The sequence below is a fragment of the Vitis vinifera genome, chromosome 4 (genome assembly GCF_030704535.1).
Source record: "Vitis vinifera cultivar Pinot Noir 40024 chromosome 4, ASM3070453v1".
Taxonomy (NCBI): Eukaryota; Viridiplantae; Streptophyta; class Magnoliopsida; order Vitales; family Vitaceae; genus Vitis; species Vitis vinifera.
This window is the reverse complement of record NC_081808.1, coordinates 1,676,237-1,697,581: the sequence shown is the minus strand read 5'-3', so window position 1 is coordinate 1,697,581 and position 21,345 is coordinate 1,676,237. Positions and strand designations below refer to the sequence as shown.

Genomic DNA, 21,345 nt, shown 5'->3' with positions numbered 1-21,345 from the left:
TTTCGGTTTAGCATAATTGCAAGGCAACGTTGTAAGCAGTTGAATGTTTCGATGTGTTTCTTTTCCTTTCCTAGACTTTAATGGGGATGACCTCACCGTTCCTGGTCATATCTTGAAACCATTAATCATTCAAAATTTCTTTAAAAGAAAAAAACTTATAATATAAAGGGAAGGAAAAAAAAAAGTAAATTCAACTTTCAGTGATTTTATAAAGTATTTTTAGTTTTTTTTTTAAAAAAATAAAGATATTCAATAAAATTTAGGAAACACTTTAAAAAATCTGAAAAAATCACTTATAAATTTTTTTGAAAAAATACATGATAGATGATTATCCTAAAAACACTCTAAAAGTTTGTTTAAAAGTGATTTTATAAATCATTTTTAACATAAAAGTGTTTTTAAAAAATAATTTGATATTTGATCAAATTTAAAAAACATTTTTAAAATTTAAAAAATTATTTATAATATTAAAAAATCACTTTTAGTATTTTTTAGAGAAATACTTCAGAAGTTATTATTTTAAAAATACTTTTAAAGAAAACACTTCCAATAAAAGTATTTATATTATAACAATGCCAACTCTTAACATTTTTAATTTCACAAACTTAATGGAAGCTGAATTAAGCAACTATTAGGTAATCAACCAATGATATACAGTGGACGAACCAAGTAGCCTTTTTTTACCTGGAAAGGAACCCAATAAATGAAGAAAATAAACAAGAGATGAATTTCAAACTTTATATATCATTTTCCTCATTAAAATACAATTAATTTCACCCAAAAGCCTAAAAAAACCCTTCTCAGACCTTTTCTTGAGAGTTTTTTGTTGAATGATTCTTGGGTTTTCCACCAAGCAACCATCGAATTCAAACAACTTTATTGGAACCTTTGATGTTTTCTTCTATGTCTCCTTACTGATATGTTTGAGTGTTCAACTCATGTCTAAATTTTTTATACAAAGCAGATTCCGAGTAAGCCACTAGAGACAGTGGCAGCTTGATTCTATGTCTCCAGGCGGGCCGGTTTTGCTGGCCGTCGTCCCTTTCTTTGATTTCTTGATGTGAAATGTCCTTCTCGCTTTCACTCTCATCTCCTACCTCCCCTTCAGCTGGAACCACATACACAAAAGGGCTGATCACAGTATCATCAAAGTCCTGCAGAGGCTCCAGTATCTTCACCACATCGCTCATTGCCGGCCTAGCCTTGGCTTGGTGGCTCAGACATTTGTAGGCCAATTCAGCTGCCTTCTGCGCCCCCTTGGTAGAAAACAGTCCCTCAAGTCTCGAGTCTATTACTCGGTCAAGTTTTCGCGGGTCCTTGAGCATCGGTCTCGCCCATTCCACAAGGTTTTGCTCGCGACTAGGCCTTGTTTTGTCCATCGACCGTTTACCACTTATTACCTCCAACAGCACAACTCCAAAGCTGTATACATCACTCATGGTTGTCAAATGTCCTGAGAAGTATTAAAAGTATTAGAAGTACTAGATTTTTGGGGTTAGGTCTCAGGAGATTTTCTAAGTGTTTTGATCAAAATTTACCAGTCATGATATACTCAGGAGCGGCATAGCCATGTGTGCCCATTATTCGGGTTGATACGTGAGTCTCGTCGCCTTCTGGACCGTCCTTCGCTAGCCCGAAATCAGAGAGTTTAGCAGTGTAATCCTGGAAAGAAGAAAGAAGAGTAAGCTTTGAGCCATTTTGAAGAGATTGACAATGGAGAGAGCAGGCGGGGAAGAGCTTACAGGGTCTAATAAAATGTTGGAAGCCTTAAAATCCCGGTATATTACTGGCTTGTCTCCTTCATGGAGGAAGGCCAGGCCCTTGGCTGCTCCGAACAGGATCTTCATCCTGGCTGACCATGGCAAGGCAGCAGAATATCCTATATATTTTACCCACAATATGAATAACATATCAGGAAAATAATGAATTAAAAAACTAAAACTGCTTTTAAAATTAGTTTAAATAGGAAATTGTTTTTAAAAATATAAAACAATTTTCTTTAATACAACATAATATTTTTAGAAAATATCTTTTAACTTTTATTTATTTATTTTTCTAGAATGTTTTTCAAAAACAATTTTTTAAAACTTTATAAAGAATATTTGAGATTCTCAAACATATTTTTATATTTAAAAAAAAATCATAAAACAATTTTCCAAACCTATAAATAATTTATATGATCTTATCCCTCGCTAACTTCATAAAATATATACTTAAAAGAATCAATATTCTTCTAGAATATAACTATATGGCCAATTCAAATCCCTATCTTTTTTCTAATTTGAACCATATGAGAAATTACTAATAAAATGACAAAAAAGAAAAAGAAAAAAAAGAGAGATGTCGGTAGAGAGGACAACATACTTCTGAAGAGTTGATTTTCTAAGCTCCCTCTTGCCATGTACTCATATATCAGAAGCCTGTGCTCGTCTTCACAACAGTATCCAATCAGTTTAACAAGGTGTGGATGCCTCAGTTGCCCAAGAAAGATTATTTCTGCCTACAAAAAACCCGATTTTATCGATCCAAGAGGTGGAAGAATTGACCAAAAGACACAGTATCTATACACAGAATATAAGAACTATGGGGAATAATTCGTCAGTTCAGAAACAAACCAGCCATTCTCTATGGCCTTGAAGGCCATCCAAGTCAAGTAATTTCACAGCTACAGGCTGAGCCTTCAACTTTGGCCTAAGCTTTTCGTCTATGAACCCCTTGTAAACCGGTCCAAACCCGCCTTCTCCAAGTAGATTACTGGGCGAAAAGTTGTGTGTGATCTCTCTAAGCTCTGCAAGGGTGAAGGTATAGAGGTTGGAACCAATAAGGGAATTCGATATATCATCGACGGAGAGCGGGGAACCGGGGTTGCTCAAGTCGGAAAGAGATAGTCTCTGGAAAGAACCCTGCTTCAAAACTGGTTTCTTCCTCGACTCGGCGATAGGGGTCTCAGTCTTGTAACAACCTGGCATGATAGTCTTCCATGTGATCTTCAGAGTCATCTCGTATACAAACTGCACAACTATATTTTCAATCAAAAAACAGATGAATTCGCCTCGGATCAATGAGGAAAACAGGAGGGGATTGAAGACACTGAGAATTGTGAATTTGGTGGGGAAGAGTTGAAATGAAGGCCTACCAACTACTTAAAGCCCCTCCTTTACATGTGTATACATACCATTTTCTTACAAGATGATGATATCTTTATATAGCTTTTAAGCCCTTAGTCTTGATATTGGTTAGAGGGGCAATGACTTGGCCTTCCCTTGACCTCATTCTCTCGCTTCCTACAACACCCTTCTTTTATGGCAGTCCTTAGATTCCTGGGACATGGTAAAAATCATTTAGACTATGTTAATTCTATTTTTCCCATGTTTAAGATGGAATAATTCCAGAAAATTCTGTGTGGGATTGGCTCTGACGTCTCATCAAAGTTGAATGCCAGTTCTCGTCTTCTTCCCTATAATATGAATGTGCCAAAAGATCAACCCCCGGCAGCACGAAAAAAACACCACAAAAAGTAGCAGGAATGTCACTTTCAAAAAGGAAATAGCCAATTTTGAAAGGAAAAAAAAATGATGTTTGGAAGCAATTTTCTTTAATGCCAAACAGTGCAAATCCTCCTTAGTCCAATCTTCTTCTTGGTTGGTGGGGTTTTTTTCCAAAGTAATGCCTTGACTTTAAAAGTCAGTTTGCTATTGTTCCATAATCAGACTTATACTAATCGTAGTTTCTAGAACTAGCACTTATTTTTTTTAATGTGTTATTTTCATATTTTTATTTAAATATTAAATTCAAATATTTTAATTTCTCATGTGAAATTAATTCATATTAATTTTATTTAACTTCAACATCACTTAAGAAACCCGAAATAAATATCAACTTTTGAAACACAAATCACACTATTTGTTGGCATTGATATTTATTTTGAAGCATATATTAAAATATTTTCATATAAAAATAATAATAATAACTTTTTCGAATAAAAAAACCCGAAAAATTAACTTTTACAAAGGAAAAACGGCCAAGAGGGGCCTAAGGATTCAAAAATGTCAAAGGAAAAGGTTGAACAAATCAATCTACTTGCAACCACCATCCTTTCCAAATGAATGTAACAATTTACCAACCACTTGATTCATAAAATATTGCATGAGATTGTAATGAAAATTTCAGTTGAATTTTTTGGTTAAGACCCCTAAAAAAAGTGGGGTTTGATTGATGGATTAAAAATAAAGCGATGCATTACTTTCATCTAAAACATAAAGAAAATAGTGAAAAGGTTGGGTGACCAGTCTCCATTCATGAACAAGGTAGCTATTAAAAAAGGTCCCATATCTTATCTGCTTTTTAAATTAATATTTTATTTCACACGTGGATTTTTCAATTGATGTACATTCATTCACTTTTTAGGGCTTTACATTGTTCACCTTTCCCCAATTCCACTAGTGAACAGGTTGTTCAATAATGTATACATTAAATGGCATTATAATAATCAATCTAAATTCCATAAACTTAAACTTTTAAAAAAAAATTGTACTTCAAAATAATATTAGAATTTGGTGGTGATTAGAGGTTGTGATTCGAGTCACCTTTCTATAATTTATATATCTTTTAATAAATTTTGTCAATCCCTTCATTAAGAACTGATAATTTAATAATATATGCGTTAAGTAATATTATAATATACAAAAATTCAATAAATATAATTTCTTTGGTCTAAAATTAAAATTTATTTAAAATTTAAAATATTTTTATTGTAATTTTTTTAAAAAATTAAAAAAAAAACTCTTATTTTGTTTAAAAAAACAACCTTTAACTTTTTGTAAGATGAATGCAAACAAACTTCCTTTGAAATTTATAATTATTATAAACATCCACCATTTCAATATCTATTATATATTGTTGCTTAGGAAACATAAATAATCATTTAATATCATGTTGAATATCATTCAAAAATCTCAACATTCTATTCAGGACTCCAATATGATTTATATATATATATATATATATATTATCATGAAAGTTTATAAAAAAAATAAAATAAAATACTTTAAATATATTGTCAAAGAAAAATTATTTTTTAAAATAAATTATCCAAAACTAATTTTAATAAAAAAAATTGTTTATTTTTTAAGTTTCAAGAAAAATTTTAAATAATTGTTGGATTGTAAAATCTGAATCAATTTTATTATCATTTGTTCGAGCTATCGAAATCGATTTTGTTACCTTTTGTTTGGCCTATCGATATCAAGTTAGAGTTGAGTTATCTGTTCAATTAAGGTTGATGTCGTTTTGATTAGTAGATTGTTGACTTGAATATCGAATCATTTCATGGACATAAAAATCATATTGATTGTCAAAACCAGTTAAAAAATTTATCTTTTTTGGACTTTTTATGATTATCCTGAGAAAACAAATAATAATATAAATCTCAATAAACGAATCGTGGCTAGGGTCAGATGCATTGTAAGAAGAAGATTTTCAAATCAAATGAAATAATAATAATATTGATCTATTATTCATCGTGAGCAGGCCCATGCCACCTCTTCAATCATTTTCAAAAAAGGATTTTGAAATTAAGCAGGTAAGTGACTCTTTAGACTTAGGGTTCATACCCATATTTGATATTCCATACCCAACTCCATATTAAATTTCAGAGGCGTATGTAACAAGAAACCACATCGATAGCCGATAGAAAGCAGCCACTTGTTTTCATGGGAAAATGCATGCACTCTCCCTTCCGGTTTTCCCACGCAACATGCCTTTCAAAAAAAAAATAAATAAATAAAAGGAAAAGAAAAGATGGTGTTCAATGATTGAGATTTGAGATTGATTGCAGATTAATTAGTTAGGCATGTTGGCCGATTTTTAGAACACTTTTTTCTTTCTTAGGAACAAAAAAATAAAAAAACAATTTTTTATTTTTAAAAGCAAAAAGTAGAATAATTTCAGAGAATATTTTGATTATTTTAAAAAATAATTATATTTATGTATAAAATTTATTTTTAAAATATGGAAAAATAAATTAAAAACATTTTGTTTTACAAAATATTATAGAATATTTTTAAAAATTATTTTGAAAACAATTTTTAAATTAAAGTATTTATTTTTTTACTTAATTTTAAATTATAACTTAAAACTAAATAATGTTTAATAGAGTGAAGTATTAAATCATTTATTTTATAATGTTTTATTTATATTAAATATTAAATAGTTAAAAAAAAACTAATATATTACTTTTTTCCACACGAGATTGTCGGAGGAAATTTCTTAACTGTGGTGGACCGGGCCCGCATAAGGGTAAATCCATAGTCCATACACATCCATTAAAATTGCGTAGGGACAAGGATTTACTTGGGAAACGTTTTCAAAAACTGAAAAACAGTTTTTAAGATGTTTTATAAAATAAAAATAAATAAAAAAATTAGTTTGTAAACTTGAAAGGTTAGAAATATGTCTATAATGTTGAGGCATCGCGTCCCTGTGATCCACGTAGTTACCAAATGGATGGACGCACGATCTCAACCAATATAGATTCCTGGTTCAGTCATTCTTACAAAAGGCGTCTGGACAGGGTGTCCGGACACACCCTCCGATGGTTTTGTCAGCCATGGTTAGAGAGAATAATTAGTTGGTCTTTTACTAGGTATAGCAAGTTTACCTTCCTCTTTGTGTGAAGGTCCATATATATAGTATCAGAAGCTCTGTCTCCCTTTTTAATGATAGGGAGATATTTTGGCTTGTCATGATGCCTCTAGGTGGTGACAGGGTCATCATCACCCTACGGGCGGCTGACAGAGATGGTGGGAGGCGCCGCAGCTGTCAGAGATCGTAGAAAGTGACTTGCCATCATTCCTGTCCTTTCACTCTATAGGTGGCAGAACGTGGGCCGTGGCAGGCTGTCGGAATGACGTAGTAAGACTTGCTTACTTTAGTCAACGATCCGGACAAACATATCTGGATAGGATATGTCGGTCGTCCGGATGTGATATGGTAGTCGTCCGGATGTGATGTTTGCGAGTGTCGTGTGCTTCTCCCTGAGGGAGTCCGGATAGGGGAAGCGCACCACGTGTCTCCTTGGGGGAAATCCGGATGGAGCTAATCCGGATAGAAATGTGTGTCACGTGTCATCAGGGGAAGAGGTCCCTACAATTCTCCCCTTTTAACCCGCCCATTTTGCCCGGGCAAAATGGGCGGGTTAAAAAATGATTGTTTTTTGAAACTGAGGTTGACTTTTTTCGCTTTATTAGGCCACGTGGCGAGCGGGGGAGAAAAAGGAAGAAGAGCATTTATGATGAGCTGCCGATTCTGGGATTTCCCAGGCAGTGTGTCCTTTCAATGATGGCGTGGCTGAGCGTTTGGGATACCGAGGGGTTGTCTCTCTATAAACAGTAGACTGTGCCTTCCTCTTGCATTTTTTCCTTTTGCGTTTTTTCTGGTAGTGCTTTCTCTTCTACCTTCTGCGTATCTTCGTTTTCGAGTGAAGCTCTAGGGTTTTCTACCGGCAATACTCGTGTCGTGACGGTGACTGCACTGCGGATTTCATCTCCATTCGCTAGTTTACACTTGGTACGTTCTCTATCTCTGCCTTTTCCTCTTTTTTGTTTGCTTTGTTGGTTATTTCTGGCTTGCTAGGCAAGTTTCTTTGTGACTAGGAGTCGGTATTGGTTTCTAGGGCTTTTTTCGGGGGGTTTTGATCGTGTTTTGGGTGTGTTTAGGGTTTCTGTTGCCCCCCTGTGCCTTTTGTGGGCCACCGATTCTTCTTTGGGGTAGAGTTAAGGTCGTGGGGTCGGATTGCTGTGTTTGACTGTTGGCATTCCTCCATGCAGATTCCATTTCAGCTCTAGCCTAAAAAATGTTTGCGAACAAGGAAGCTACTTCATCCAACTCGTCCGGAGATGCTCATGCTGAGAAATCCGTGGATAAGTTGAATGTGAGGGAGTTTCGTGAACGCTTCTGCATCCCGAATGGCGTGTTCATGGAACTTATGGACGGAGAGGCCGCATCGACCGAGAAAACTGAGGACAACGCTATCTTTTTTACCAAGGAGCAATTCAATGCTGGGTTCCGGTTCCCCCTCCCGTCGCTGTTCAAGGAATTTCTTCACTTTACCCAGATTCCTCCGGCTTACATCCATCCCAACATGGTCCGGGTGCTGATGGGGTGCAGCATTCTGAACATGCTGTTCAATCTGGATCTCTCATTGCTAGAAGTTCTCTTTATCTACTCCATTAAGAAGGTGAAAGTGACATCTTCAGCTTCGTTGCTAGCCTTCCGTCCCTTCAGTTGGTGACCAGCCTTCCGGACTCGACCAAGGGGGCCGCCAGGGGACATGTGCTGGTTAAGGGCCTATGGGCGGGTTTGGTCGTGGATCCGAACAGGCAGTTCGCTCCCAACCATTCGTTGAAGGTCCCAAGTATGAATAAGTTACTCCCTATCTTCCGGCGATTGTGAGTTAGGTCAGCATTATTAGGTGGCTGACATGCTTCGTTCTCTTGTGTGCAGGCAAGGATAGGAAGGGGAAGCTGGTGGAATGAGTAGAGAAAGCCTCGTTCGACCGGTTGAACAGGCTTTTTGAGATTGCGGCGGCCGAGCAGAGTTGTGAAACACTTCTCTCCGAGCAGAATCTCTGCTTGGTTACCCAGGAGCCCCAGCCATACGTGCTGAACATACTCCCGAGGCGGCTGCCCTAAGAGGTGGTGGCTGGGGAGCATTTCGTTCTCAAAGATCTCTCATTCTACGCGGCGGTGCAAAAGGCAGACACCCGGTCACGCAAAGCCCATCTCAACAAACGGGAGGAGAAAAGGCACAAAAGACTTTTGCGGAAGGCTCCTGGTGATAAACGCCCCGCGTCCTCTTCACCTGCTGGTGCCCCAGCGAAAAAGAAGAAGAAGCTGGTTCTCAACAAAGGAAAATAAATAAAACTCCCAACCCCCCCAAAGGAAGTTGTAATACCACCTCCAACTTTCGTAAAGGAAATAATTATAAGAGAGCCAGACCCCCCCCCCCCCCCCCCCCCCCCCCCCCCCCCCCGCGTCTTACCCTTTGTTTCAAGCAGCTCCAGACGTCTCGCGGGTCTAAACCATTTGGGGCCTTCAGTGCCAGCGGCTGGACGGCTGGCTCTTCTGGCTGAGGAAGCGACTTCAGTAAATCAGCCCGGCCATCCCCATCCGGACGCGGATGCAGCCGGGGCCTCCTGTGCTGAAGCATTGCCTCCTACGGCACCCCCAACGGAAGAAACGGGGGCAGAAAGTCAGGGTTTGCCTCCTTGCGAGCCAAGCCCCCTTGCCTTTGTACCGGTGAAAGGGCCAGTTACAAGGAGGTCTCGTTCGGCGCGTGACTTAAAGTCTGGCCTCATCGGGCGGCTTCAGGATCATTTTCTGGAAGCCATCGAAGTCAGCTGCTCGTCCGTCCAGGAGGATCATCCGGAGGGGAGTGAGACAGAGATGGCAGAAGAGAACCCAACCGCCCCGGTGCTGGTCCCGGATGGGGGTTCACCCGGAGAGACCCAGCCGGCCTAAAATGATGGGGTCGCGAACCCGGGGGAGGAGTCACTCCTTAATGCCTTGTCAGGGGGGAGTCCCGTTGATGATGCAGCTTGCATCTCCGCTAGTTCTTTCAGCTATGCGGAGTTGGAAGAGATGTTGAAACAGATTCCATCCAGCTCAGATGTTGCTGTGCCTTCAGCAAAAATGTTTGAAGCGGCGAAAATGATATAATTTACTTTCTTGATTTTTCTCGCCATACTGATGTGTTTGTCACATGGGTTGTAATTTTTGCACTTCTTGTTTGTGCGTTTTTCTGCAGCTGGTGAGCGGTATTCGCGGCATGGCTCAACAACGTGATTTTTTTTATGACCTGCTGCGGACTGCTGATTATATGAAGGCCTTCATCTCTCAGCGCATAAACAGTGAAGAGGAACTGCGTTTAAGGTTGGAGCAGGCCGAAGTCAGTTTATCCGCTGTTCGAAATGACAACGAGGCTCTCCGGATAGAGCTAGCTGAGGCAAAGGGTCGGGAGGAATCTACAGACACCCGCCTGCATGAGGCGGAGGACGAGATGACCCAGTTGAGGGGGGAAATGAAAGGATTTGCAGTTGCGTTTATCAGCGCAAAAAGAAGAGTTGGAGGCTGAGTTTGCTGCGGAAATGGAGGAACTTGAAGCGGACTACCAGAAGCAGGTAGATGAAATGTACTTCTTCGACTACCGTTGTTGTATGAAGAAACATGGTATCAAGCGGGACGTCTCTTCGATTCCCCCGGGTGAGGAGAAGAAGCTGGGCGGCAAGCCTTCCCAATGAGAGCTTTTCTTTTTGTAATTTTTTACTGCTATCTTCTCTCTGTATTTTGTAGTCCGGAGAACTCCTTGTATACAACTTCACAAGTATTAATAAAACATACTTATTCATATTGTACTTGTATCTTTCTTTCATTGGTAATACTGCTTTAAATTGGACACATTCCATGGTCTGAGTAATGGGGTTCCGTCTAGCTTTTGTAGATGATAAGTTCCACTTTCACTTGTCTTAGATACTATATAGGGGTCTTCTCAGTTGGCTTGAAACTTTCCTACTCCTATTTCAGCAGTATTTTCGAAAACCTTTCTAAGGACCAGCGTACCACTTTTGAAACTTCTGGGTCTTGCCTTGCGATTGTAGTGAGCGGATGCCCTTTGTTGATAGTCTGCCATCCGGATGGATGCAGTTTCTCTTACTTCGTCTGCCCAGTCCAAGTTTCTTCCTAACTCCGTATTTACATCATCCTGCCTTCCTGCCTTGGTCCGGATAGTGGGTAGCCCTATTTCAGTAGGAATGATTGCGTCCATACCGTATGCGAGGGCGAAGGGAGTGTTTCCTGTCGGACGTCCGGGTGTGGTTCGATAAGCCCATAGGACGCTGGGTAGCTCTTCCACCCACTTTCTTTTGGCTTGATCGAGCCTCTTCTTTAAGGCAGTGATTAGAGTCTTGTTTGTGGCCTCTACTTGCCCATTACTTTGAGGATAACGCGGTGTGGAGTATGAATTCCGAATGTTTAGTTCCGAACAGAAATTCCGGAAAGCGATGTTATCAAACTGTGGACCGTTGTTGGCTATAATGGTTTGGGGGATTCCGAAGCGGCAGATGATGTTCTTCCACACGAACTTGGTGACATCTTTGTCTTTGATGCTAGCGTATGCTTCAGCTTCCACCCATTTACTGAAGTAATCCGTGGCGACGAGTAGGAATTTCTTTTGAGCGGGTGCGGTTGGTAGGGGTCTTACTATGTCCATGCCCCACTGCGCGAAGGGCCAGGGGCCTGAAATTGGCTTCAATGTCTCCGACGGCACATGCGGTACGGGGGCATGCCTTTGACATTTGTCACATTTTTTGACATAGGCTGCCGCATCTTTCTTCATCGTGGGCCAATAATATCCTTGCGAATGGGCCCTATGTGCCAGAGATCGACCTCCAGAATGATTTCCACATACTCCCTCGTGTAATTCAGCTAATACATACAGGGCCTCTGAGTGGTTTAGGCACCAGAGATAAAGACCTGTGAAGGATCGCTTGTACAAGTGCCCCCCAATCAAGGTGAAATGGGCGGCTTGCACCCGGATCTTGTGTGCCTACTTGGGTTCTTCAGGCAGGATGCCTATCCGGAGGTACCTTGTAATGTCTTCCGTCCACTCTTGGTCGTCTATTTGGTTTGCCTCAATAGTATTGCAAGTGGAAGCTTCTACGATGGAAGGGTTGGCTTGCACATGTATAGGCAACAATATGGCTTCTTTGATGGGGAAGGAGGCAGCTATGCCTGCCAAGGCGTCGGCACGCCCATTTTCAGTTTGTTTCATTTTTTCGATCGTCCATTCGGTGAACCGCTGTAAAGTGTTTCTTACTTTGGCCAGATATCGCGTCATGCGCGCGTCCTTAGCTTCGTATTTCTTCTGAACGTGTCTTACCACGAGTTGGGAGTCACTATAGACCCGGAGCTTGGAAACGGATAGAGCCAGGGCGAGGTCCAATCCGGATAGGATGGTCTCATATTCCGCTTCATTGTTAGAAGCGGGGAACCCCAGCTGGATGGCGTGCTCTAAATGTTCTCCTGTTGGTGATTGCAGCAGGAGCCCTACTCCGGATCCTGATGATCGTGAGGCTTCATCGACCCGCAACGTCCACCACTCTTTTTCACTTGGTTCCTTGCGCTGGATAGGTCTTCGGGAGTATTCTAGCACGAAGTCAGCCATAACTTGGCATTTCATGGATAGCTTGGGTTGGAACTCGATTCCATATTCGCTTAACTCTATGGCCTATTGAAGCATTCTTCCGGTTAGGTCCGGCTTGTGCAGAATGTTGCGAAAGGGTTGGTCAGTTAGCACGACCACTGGGTGGGCTTGGAAGTAAGGGCGGAGCTTCTGGGCGGCACTTCGAAGAGCTAAGGTCGTTAGCTTCATCTTTGAATATCTGGTTTCTACGTCTGCTAATGCTCTGCTGACGTAATAGATAGGTTTCTAATCCTTGGGCGATGGGCAATAGAATAGAACAGCGCTAATTGCCCACTCTGATACAGCCAGATACATATACAGTTTTTCTTCAGGGAGGGGACTGCTCAGGATGGGCGGTTGCATGAGGCAATGTTTAATTTTTTCAAGAGCGCTTTGACAGCTGTCCGTCCATCCGTTTGCTCCAGCTTTTCGTATTACCAAGAAGAAGGGTCGCAATTCATCAGTGAAGCGGGCTATAAAATGTCCTAGCGCGACGAGTTTGCCTATGAGGCGCTGTAATTCCTTTTTGCTCCTGGGGGGGTGGTGTTTCCATGACTGCCTTGACTTGATCCGGGCTAACCTCTATCCTCCTTTGGCTGACCATAAATCCCAGGAATTTGCCAGCACCTACGCCAAAGGCGCATTTGGAAGGATTCAGCTTCATGTTATACTTCCTTAAGAGTTGAAAGACTTCTTGCAAGTGGAGGACATGTTCCTCTCTGGTTTTGCTTTTAACCACGATATCGTCAATATATACCTCTACTGTGCGGCCGACCAGAGGTTTGAAGATTTTCGTCATCAGTCTCTGATAAGTGGCGCCAGCGTTTTTGAGTCCGAATGACATGACTTTGTAGCAATAAAGACCGTGTGGCGTTACGAAGGCTGTTTTTTCTTCGTCAGCTAGGGATATGGGGATTTGGTGGTATCCGGAGAAGGCGTCCAAGAATGAGAACATCCCTTACCTAGTAGTGGAATCCACAATTTGATCTATCCGTGGCAAAGGAAAACTGTCTTTTGGGCATGCATTATTGAGGTTGGTGTAATCGACGCACACCCGCCATTTGCCTTCTTTTTTGGGTACCACCACTACATTTGCCAACCAGTCCGGGTAATCCACTTCTCTGATGAATCCGGCTTCTAGCAATTTGTCAATCTCATTCCGGATAATTTTTTGTCTGTCCGGGTAAAAACGTCTAACCCTCTGCCGGATGGGTCTTGCTGTTGGCAAGACGTTAAGCCTGTGAGAGGTAATGGAGGGATGAATTCCCTTCATATCAGAATGTGTCCTTGCGAAGACGTCATGATTTTGCCTGAGGGCGTTCTACATGTTCCGGGTCTCTTCTAGTGTCAGGAGGGAACTGATATTTGTAAGGTGAGTACCTTCTTTCGAAATTTGGATCGCCTGCAAGGGATCCGCTGCCGGGGGATCTTTGTCTGCTGGACTCAATAATTGCTATTGGTCACGTGCATTGCTGGACTCAGGGAGGGTTTTATCCTCCTGACTAATCCCTGCTTCTCGTGCTATCTGGTAGCATTGGCGAGCGGCTAACTGGCTGCCATATAGGTCGATTTGCCCATCCTTGGTAAGGAAGCTTACTATTTGATGATAGGTAGAGGGGATGACTTTCATGTAGTGCAGTCATGTGCGCCCCAAGATGACATTGAAGGGTGATAAATCTTGTACCACCGAAAATTGTACGTTGAGAGTGACTGGGCCAGCTTGGACCGGCAGTACAATATCTCCCAATGAAGTAGTTAACGACCCGTTGAATCCGGACAAGATTCGCCCAGGGTTTTCGAGGCCTGTGAGACTGTGTCCCATGTAGCTAATGACCGATGTTTGTACAAGATCGGCCGAGCTGCCCGGGTCAACCAAGATGCGCCTCATGTTGAAGTCTCCTATCTCTAGGGACAGGATGAGGGCGTCGCAGTGCGGCTGCAATATCGGGGTGGGGTCTACTGGTGGAAAAATGATTGTCCCATCTATGGGGCGAGGGCCCCCCTCAGTTACCCCAGGCCGGATGAAGTTGACACGTTCGCGCACCGATGCTGCCCGCAACAACTTTTGTCTCTTTCATTTGGAGTCGTACTCCTCGTCAGATGGGCCTCCGTTAATATAGTTCATAACGGCTTTGGGGGCGGCAGGGGCCCTGGGAGCTCCAGAGTTGTGATTTCGGGAAGCGTCTCTACCTCCGGCATCTGAGCGAAGGTATTGCTTTAAATGTCCCGCCCTTATGAGCCTTTCGACCAAATAATGAAGGCACCTGCATGTCTCCGTTGTGTGACCATGCTCCTTATGGAAGACACATTTTTTACTATGATCTCTTTTGGATGGGTCCATTCCGATGGGTCTAGGCCACCTGAAGTCGGACATGTCTTGAATCATAGGGAGAAGCTTCTCATATGATATGGAAAGGGGTGTGAGGGGCGGCATTTCTAGGCGACTTGGCCCTTCCTGCCTTCGATCGGACAGCCTTGGCCGGTCCGGAAGTTTGGCACTTCTTTTCGCACCCCTTCTGAATGTCTGTCCAACAACCAAGACTTGTTGGGTGGCTGCACGCACGTCATCTTCGAGCATTGAGTATTTGCTCGCACGCCGGAACAAGTCGTCCATCGTCGTAGGAGGCTTTTTAGCGAGTGACTCAAAAAATGGGGTGTCTGGACAGATGCTTCGCTTGAAGATCTGTAGGACAACATCCATGCTGTAAGCCTCTATCTGTAGTACGGCCTGACCAAACCGCTTCACGAACTCCCTTAAGGATTCGTTATCCTGCATTTTTATGTTTTGCAGAGTGCTGATGTTTTGCTTATGTCAAGCGGAGCATAAGTATTGTCCCACGAAGGCCTCTGATAGGTCTCTGAAATTATCAACAGAGTGGGGAGGTAGGCGATGAAACCATGAGAGGTTCTGCCCTTGTAGGCTGGCGGGGAATACTTTGCATAGTAGCGCGTCGTTGCCTATATCGAGAGTCATGAGCTGTCGATAATGCATGATATGGTCGAAGGGGTCGCTGGACCCATCGTATGTGGAAAATTTGGGCACGAGGAATCCCCTTGGGGGCTCGTAATGAATGATATGAGAGCAGAAAGGCGTGGAGAGCATGTCGTCCAACCTTTTGCTGATTGAGCCAATGGGTGGCTCATTTGGGAGGTTTCTCCCAGCTTATCGTACCGCTAGGTGCGGTTGAACGTTCTGCACCATAGGGGTGACCATGGGGTCACGGTGTGGGAGAACGTTCTGTACCATAGGGGTGACCATAGGGTCAGGGTGCGCTCCCCAGGTTGTGGCTACTGGCGGCCTTGGCCTCTTAGGCTCCTGTGGGCCTAGTCTCGCGCGCATTGAGTTTGACAACTAGGGTCTTTTATCGCGTTGTCTTTTTGCTGAAAAATGAGTAGAATCTGAGCTTTCCTCATGGGGAGCTCGGTGCATGGGAGTGTGTGGCTCATGTGGCCTAGCGTTGCATGTTTCTGGGATGGCTCCTGCTGTCCCAGGGTATATTGACTCTGGTTCTGGCCTTAAGTTTGCTACCTGGCCTCTTGAACGCTGACGACGGGGAGGCCCCGTCGATGAAGCCTGGATGCGTAGCACCGCATTTTCTTCTCTTAACCTTTCTGTCTCCTGAAGGAGAGCTTGCAATTGTCGTTCACTTGCCAACTGTCTTCTTTTGATGGCTTGGCGCCATTCAGAATTATCTTCCTCTCCCCTACCAGATGAACGACTTCAAGAAGGTGTGGCCATCTTTGCCGGTGACTGAATCAGCGAGATTCCCACAGACGGCGCCAATGTTGAGGCCTCGCGTCCCTGTGATCCACGTAGTTGCCAAATGGATGGACGCACGATCTCAACCAATATAGATTCCTGGTTCAGTCGTTCTTGCAAAAGGCGTCCGGATAGGGTGTCCGGACACACCCTCCGATGGTTTTATCAGTCATGGTTAGAGAGAATAATCAGTTGGTCTTTTACTAGGTATAACAAGCTTACCTTCCTCTTTGTGTGAAGGTCCATATATATAGTATCAGAAGCTCTGTCTCCCTCTTTAATGATAGGGAGATATTTTGGCTTGTCATGATGCCTCTAGGTGGTGACAGGGTCATCATCACCCTACGGGCGGCTGACAGAGATCGTGGGAGGCGCCGCAGCTGTCAGAGATCGTAGGAAGTGACTTGCCATCATTCCTGTCTTTTCACTCTGCAGGTGGCGGAACATGGGCCGTGGCAGGTTGTCGGAATGACGTAGTAAGACTTGCTTACTTTAGTCAATGATCCGGACAAACATATCCGGATAGGATATATCGGTTGTCCGGATGTGATATGGCGGTCGTCCGGATGTGATGTTTGCGAGTGTCGTGTGCTTCTCCCTGAGGGAGTCCGGATAGGGGAAGCGCGCCACGTGTCTTCTTGGGGGAAATCCGAATGGAGCTAATCCGGATAGAAATGCATACCACGTGTCATCAGGGGGAGGGATCCCTATATATAACACTTTATTTTATTCGTTATTCATGTTTATATTATTATTTTTTTAAATAATGTTAAAATATAAGTGAAAATAAATTTAAAATATTTTTTTAAAATACTTTATTTTCTATTTTTAAAAACATATAATATTTTCTTCTTTTTTTTGTTATTAAACTTATTTTCATATTTTTTTATTTTAAAAAACAAGAACATATTTTAAAAAACAATTGTCAAATAGGCTTAAGCTTCTTTTGTGTGGATTTACCAACCTTACAACTCTAAGTTTGAGTAGGATGTTGTTAGCTTGACCATTAATTTGTATTGAAAAATAATTTTAAGGTGTTTTATAAAACAAAATTACTTTAAAGAATTAAAATATTATTAATATGTTTTTCATATTTTTAAATATATTTTAAAAATAATTTTCATCTATACTAGTTTATATTTAATAATTTTTCTTACTAGCATGATTATTTTTTAAAATTATCTCAAAAAAAAAAGTAAAAACAATTTTAAGATATTCTTTAAAAACATATTGTTTTCTATTTTTAAGAATATAAAATATTTTTTATATTTTAGTTATCAAATATGTTTCCTATTTTTTATTTTAAAATAAAAATAAATAAATTTTAAAAACAGTTGTCGAATAGGTATAAGCTTATTTTCTACGGTGGTGTTTGTTTTTTTAACTTTTTGCTGAAAGCAATTTAGTTTTAGAATTTAGGTTGTTTGTTTTTCTATTTTTTAATGACTTATTATAAACTTTTTACTAAATAGAAAAAACCAAAATATGTAGCTTTTTCTACATAGAAAAAATAACATATTAGTTTTTTTTTTACTTTTTAATACTTAATAGAAATAAAATACTACAAAAACAAACAACCTAATATTTAACACTATTAAGCATTAAGGTTCTATTTATAATTAAGTAAAAAAACAAACACCACCTACGTGTCTACCAACTTTTTGCAACGGCTCACTTGGCAAGAGGTTGTCGATTTGACCAACAAATTGGAAGATGAAGTACCACTAAAATCATAGGTCTAATTTTAGGGTAAACATTTTTATTAATATAGAAATGATTTATTAGGCTTATGCCAAAAAAATATTATTATTGTTAAAAGGAATTCAAAAGAAGAGATTTTTATCTTCAAAAAATCCATCTAAATATCATAGAACTATTGTCTTAAGACTTTTTAAAGATTTGCTTGTAAGATTTAGATTCAAATATATATATATATATATATATATATATATAGTATTTCTTGACACTCTCCCTCATGTGTAGGTACGGAGTCACATGTGGAAAGACATATATATAATTGTAAATTTGGAAAAGAAATCAAAAAACTGCGAAAAGGGATGAGAAAAGAAAGAAGGGAAACAAACGTGCAAATCATAAAGAGAATGCACTAAACCAGACTTTAATGTCATAATAAACTACCAATTTTTTAAAAAACTTAAATTTTTAGGATTACAATTCGATATGCATAGTGTACTTCTTAATAGTAATATAACGTTCTTAGATGAATGAAAATAATAATATTTTTTATTTTTAAAAAATAATTTATTTTTAAATATGTTTTTAAAAAGTAAAAATAAACCAACAAGCATGTTATTCAAGAAAAAAAGCTTTTGAGAGTCAAAAATAAAAAATAAATACAAAAAAAATTGTAAGAGGGCTTTAATTACGTGGAAACGAGACTTTCTAGTTTATAGTTTATACACATAAAACGTGAAGCGCAGTAAACCTTGTACCGTTTCCTCGTCTCTGAATTAAAACGCGTCGTTTTGAGCTCTATACTCTGTGAGGCCGAAAAGTGCCTGCTTTGGATTGGGCTGTAATTCAACCGAAGCCCAATTCAATTTATACGGTCCTTCAATGAAGCCCAGCCCAACTCAACGTCACTAAATTTAAAATGTATGATATGACTAAAACCCATTTGCATAATTGAATAAAGAAGATGCAATTGAAAACCATGCTCAAAGAAATATTAATTAACTTGAATAGTATTTTAAATATAATTTAAATATATATAAATTTCTAATTAATTTCAATTATAAAATTTTCGAAAGTGATTTTTTTAAAGGTAAATTTATATTTTTTGTAAAAAATGTTTTACTTTTATACAAAAGTTATTGATTTTAAAAATAAGAAATACATGTAAATAGACCTTATTCACTTAAATATTTTATAATTTTTGAAACATATGAAGAAAAATAAAAATAATATGCTAAACATATTTGGTAGCATGGTTTTAAAAAAATTGAGAGAAGTGTTAAGAAAGTTTTTTCTTCCCTTCTTGTTGCTTATCAATGTACAACCATGTCTCATTCAATAGAAAATTTATATTATTGGTTTCAAACAAGAATTTGAAGATCAAGTAAAATAAATGTGAATTTGACAAATTTATTTTTAATAATTCATGAAAGAGATTATCGTACTCCCACAACGAAATCTATAAATCATCTTTTCTTTTTCATAGTTGTAGAAAATGTTAAATATAAAAAGTGAGCAAATTTCAAATACTTTGTTTATATATGAAGTGACGAACGTTCTAATTGGACTAATATTAACAATGAATCATTTTTCAATCATTCATTAAATGATAAATCACTATAAATGAAAAAATATATTATTTAAATATTGGAAGATCTAATATTTTAAAATTACGGTAAAATATATTTTTCCAAATTGAGTAGTTTAAAAAAAAAAGTCTTGTGTTTTAAAAATAGAAATCGAAAATAATTAAAAAATGAATATAAAAGGGATATTTTGACTCACATAGAAAGCACTTCATGAATAAAGCCTTTTCCCCTCCGTATACAAGATTGGGACAATACTCATTGTCGCGATCGTGCAGTATAATAATGGAAAATCAGGAATTGCAAAAAAGTCTTCAGGTGGGAAGACATGTTATTTTCATATGATGTAAAATAGAGTAAAATAAATTAGGTTATGTTTGGTTTTAAAAAAATGCTAGGAAATAAAAATATAAAAAGACAACACAAAGGAAAATAAAAAAAATAATTTTTAATAAATAATTTTATTTATTATTTTAATTTAAAAATAAAAAATAAATCTTAATAAATTATTTTTGTATTTCATTTCAAATTTATTTCACTTATTTTAATTCCTCTATATATTGATCAAATAATTTAAAAATATATAAAATTTAAATTAATTTTTTTTATTTTATATTTTTCATAGTGAAATAAAATATGAAAAAAATAAATTTTTTATTTTTTTCTTCTATATTTTCTCATAAGTAAATATAACATTAGTGTTTTGGATATATATAATTGAGTTGGGAAATTTTTTTTAGAATATGGGATGGGTAAAGTTAAAGTTCATCGTTATCTCACCTGTATGGAAGATAAATTATTTTTACTATTTTTTTCTATTTTAACCTTTTTAACATGTATAAAATATTTTTTTTTGTAAAAATATTTATTTTTAATATAATTTAAAAATAAAAACAATAAAAAAAATTAGAGAAAGCATAGTCAAACGAGTAGATATAAGAATTTTCTACATCCATCCCTCCTCATATAAATTATTTAGATAGTGATGAAAATAAATATAAATAATGGGGACTGATTAGGATGGGATGATCGATCGGAACACATCATAACTTAAACCACTAGGATTTTGACACGAATATTCACTAACACGTACCCACGGATTGATTTGAACCGATAGTCATTTTCATTAGGTGAAGCATTTACTCCATTTTTTCCTTAAATATTAATGAGTCACACCAAGATGCACCTTCCACTTCGGAGATCGAGAAAGAGAGGAGACTCTAGAAAAGAGGGGTTGGTGAAGGAGGTAGGATTAGTGGGTCACCCATTGTCCACACAAAGAAACCAACCAAACCAACCCCTCCACCTCCATTTATTTCCACATATCATCACTTCTACTTTAAATTTATGAAAAAGAAAAAAGAAAAAAATAAAAATAATAACTTTCCCATTCACACTAAAAACACTACTTACTTTCTCGTGTATGTGAAATTCTTTCTAATATTATCAAGATGGGATGGTGTAGTTATTTGATAAATTTCTTTTTTTGTTTTTAATTACATAAATTTTAAAAAACGTTGATATAAACATCATTATCACATAAATAACATAAAGATAACATGATGAAAATGTTATAACATAAAGATAACATGATGAAAAGGTTTTAACGTGATCAATCATATCTATATGAATCTTTTCACTATACTATAGAGAATATCACAAATGATTGTGTTATCGGGTATCTCTTGTTATCCCCCACATCTTTATCAATTATATATGATTTCTACGTAGTCATCCGGATCTATAATTTTTTCCTCTCATCTAACTTATAATATTTTTAAATATATTTCTTATAATTTTTTGTATTCTATAAAAAAATATAATATTTTAAAGATATATCAATTTATAAAATATTTTATACAATTTTTTTTTTTAAATCTTTATTAATTTGGAATCCGGGACACTTACCAATAAAATTAATATTTTCTTTCTTTTTTAGTTTTTTTACAATTTAAAAAAGAAAAAGAAAAAGAAAGGCCCATAGTTAAGCCTCCTTCTATCATATCCCATAATGCCACGTAAAAAATAAAGACAACAAAGTTTAAATATTTAAAAAAAAGAAAAAAG

At 38.3% G+C, this 21,345-nt stretch overlaps 2 protein-coding genes across 3 annotated transcripts; both read right to left on the bottom strand.

Moving 5' to 3' along the window:
- Window positions 1–713: 713 nt before the first annotated feature.
- LOC100262822 (serine/threonine-protein kinase RIPK) lies at window positions 714–3,296 on the bottom strand. Of its 2 annotated transcripts, XM_010650095.3 has the most exons (6): window positions 3,176–3,296; window positions 2,616–3,019; window positions 2,365–2,500; window positions 1,743–1,879; window positions 1,539–1,662; window positions 714–1,453 (listed from the first exon to the last, which is right to left on the bottom strand). In XM_010650095.3, the coding sequence occupies exons 2-6, from the start codon at window positions 2,997–2,999 to the stop codon at window positions 912–914; spliced, it is 1,323 nt and encodes a 440-aa protein (XP_010648397.1). In that variant the 5' UTR covers window positions 3,000–3,019; window positions 3,176–3,296; the 3' UTR covers window positions 714–911. The 2 variants fall into 2 exon arrangements, with proteins under 2 accessions (XP_010648397.1, XP_002280196.1); XM_002280160.4 differs by lacking the exon at window positions 3,176–3,296 and having other exon boundaries at window positions 2,616–3,168.
- An 11,015-nt stretch (window positions 3,297–14,311) lies between these two features.
- Window positions 14,312–15,013, bottom strand: LOC104879044 (uncharacterized). The gene has a single exon (XM_010650495.1). The coding sequence runs from the start codon at window positions 15,011–15,013 to the stop codon at window positions 14,312–14,314; it is 702 nt and encodes a 233-aa protein (XP_010648797.1).
- Window positions 15,014–21,345: the final 6,332 nt, after the last annotated feature.

Coding starts and splice junctions, on each gene's coding strand:
- LOC100262822 (XM_010650095.3), bottom strand. CDS start 2,999: ATGACTCTGAAGATCACATGGAAGACTATCATGCCAGGTTGTTACAAG. Junction 2,501..2,615: donor AAGGCCATAGAGAATGGCTG/GTTTGTTTCTGA, acceptor GGTTTTTTGTAG/GCAGAAATAATCTTTCTTGG. Junction 1,880..2,364: donor AGAAAATCAACTCTTCAGAA/GTATGTTGTCCT, acceptor TAAAATATATAG/GATATTCTGCTGCCTTGCCA.
- LOC104879044 (XM_010650495.1), bottom strand. CDS start 15,013: ATGCAGGATAACGAATCCTTAAGGGAGTTCGTGAAGCGGTTTGGTCAG.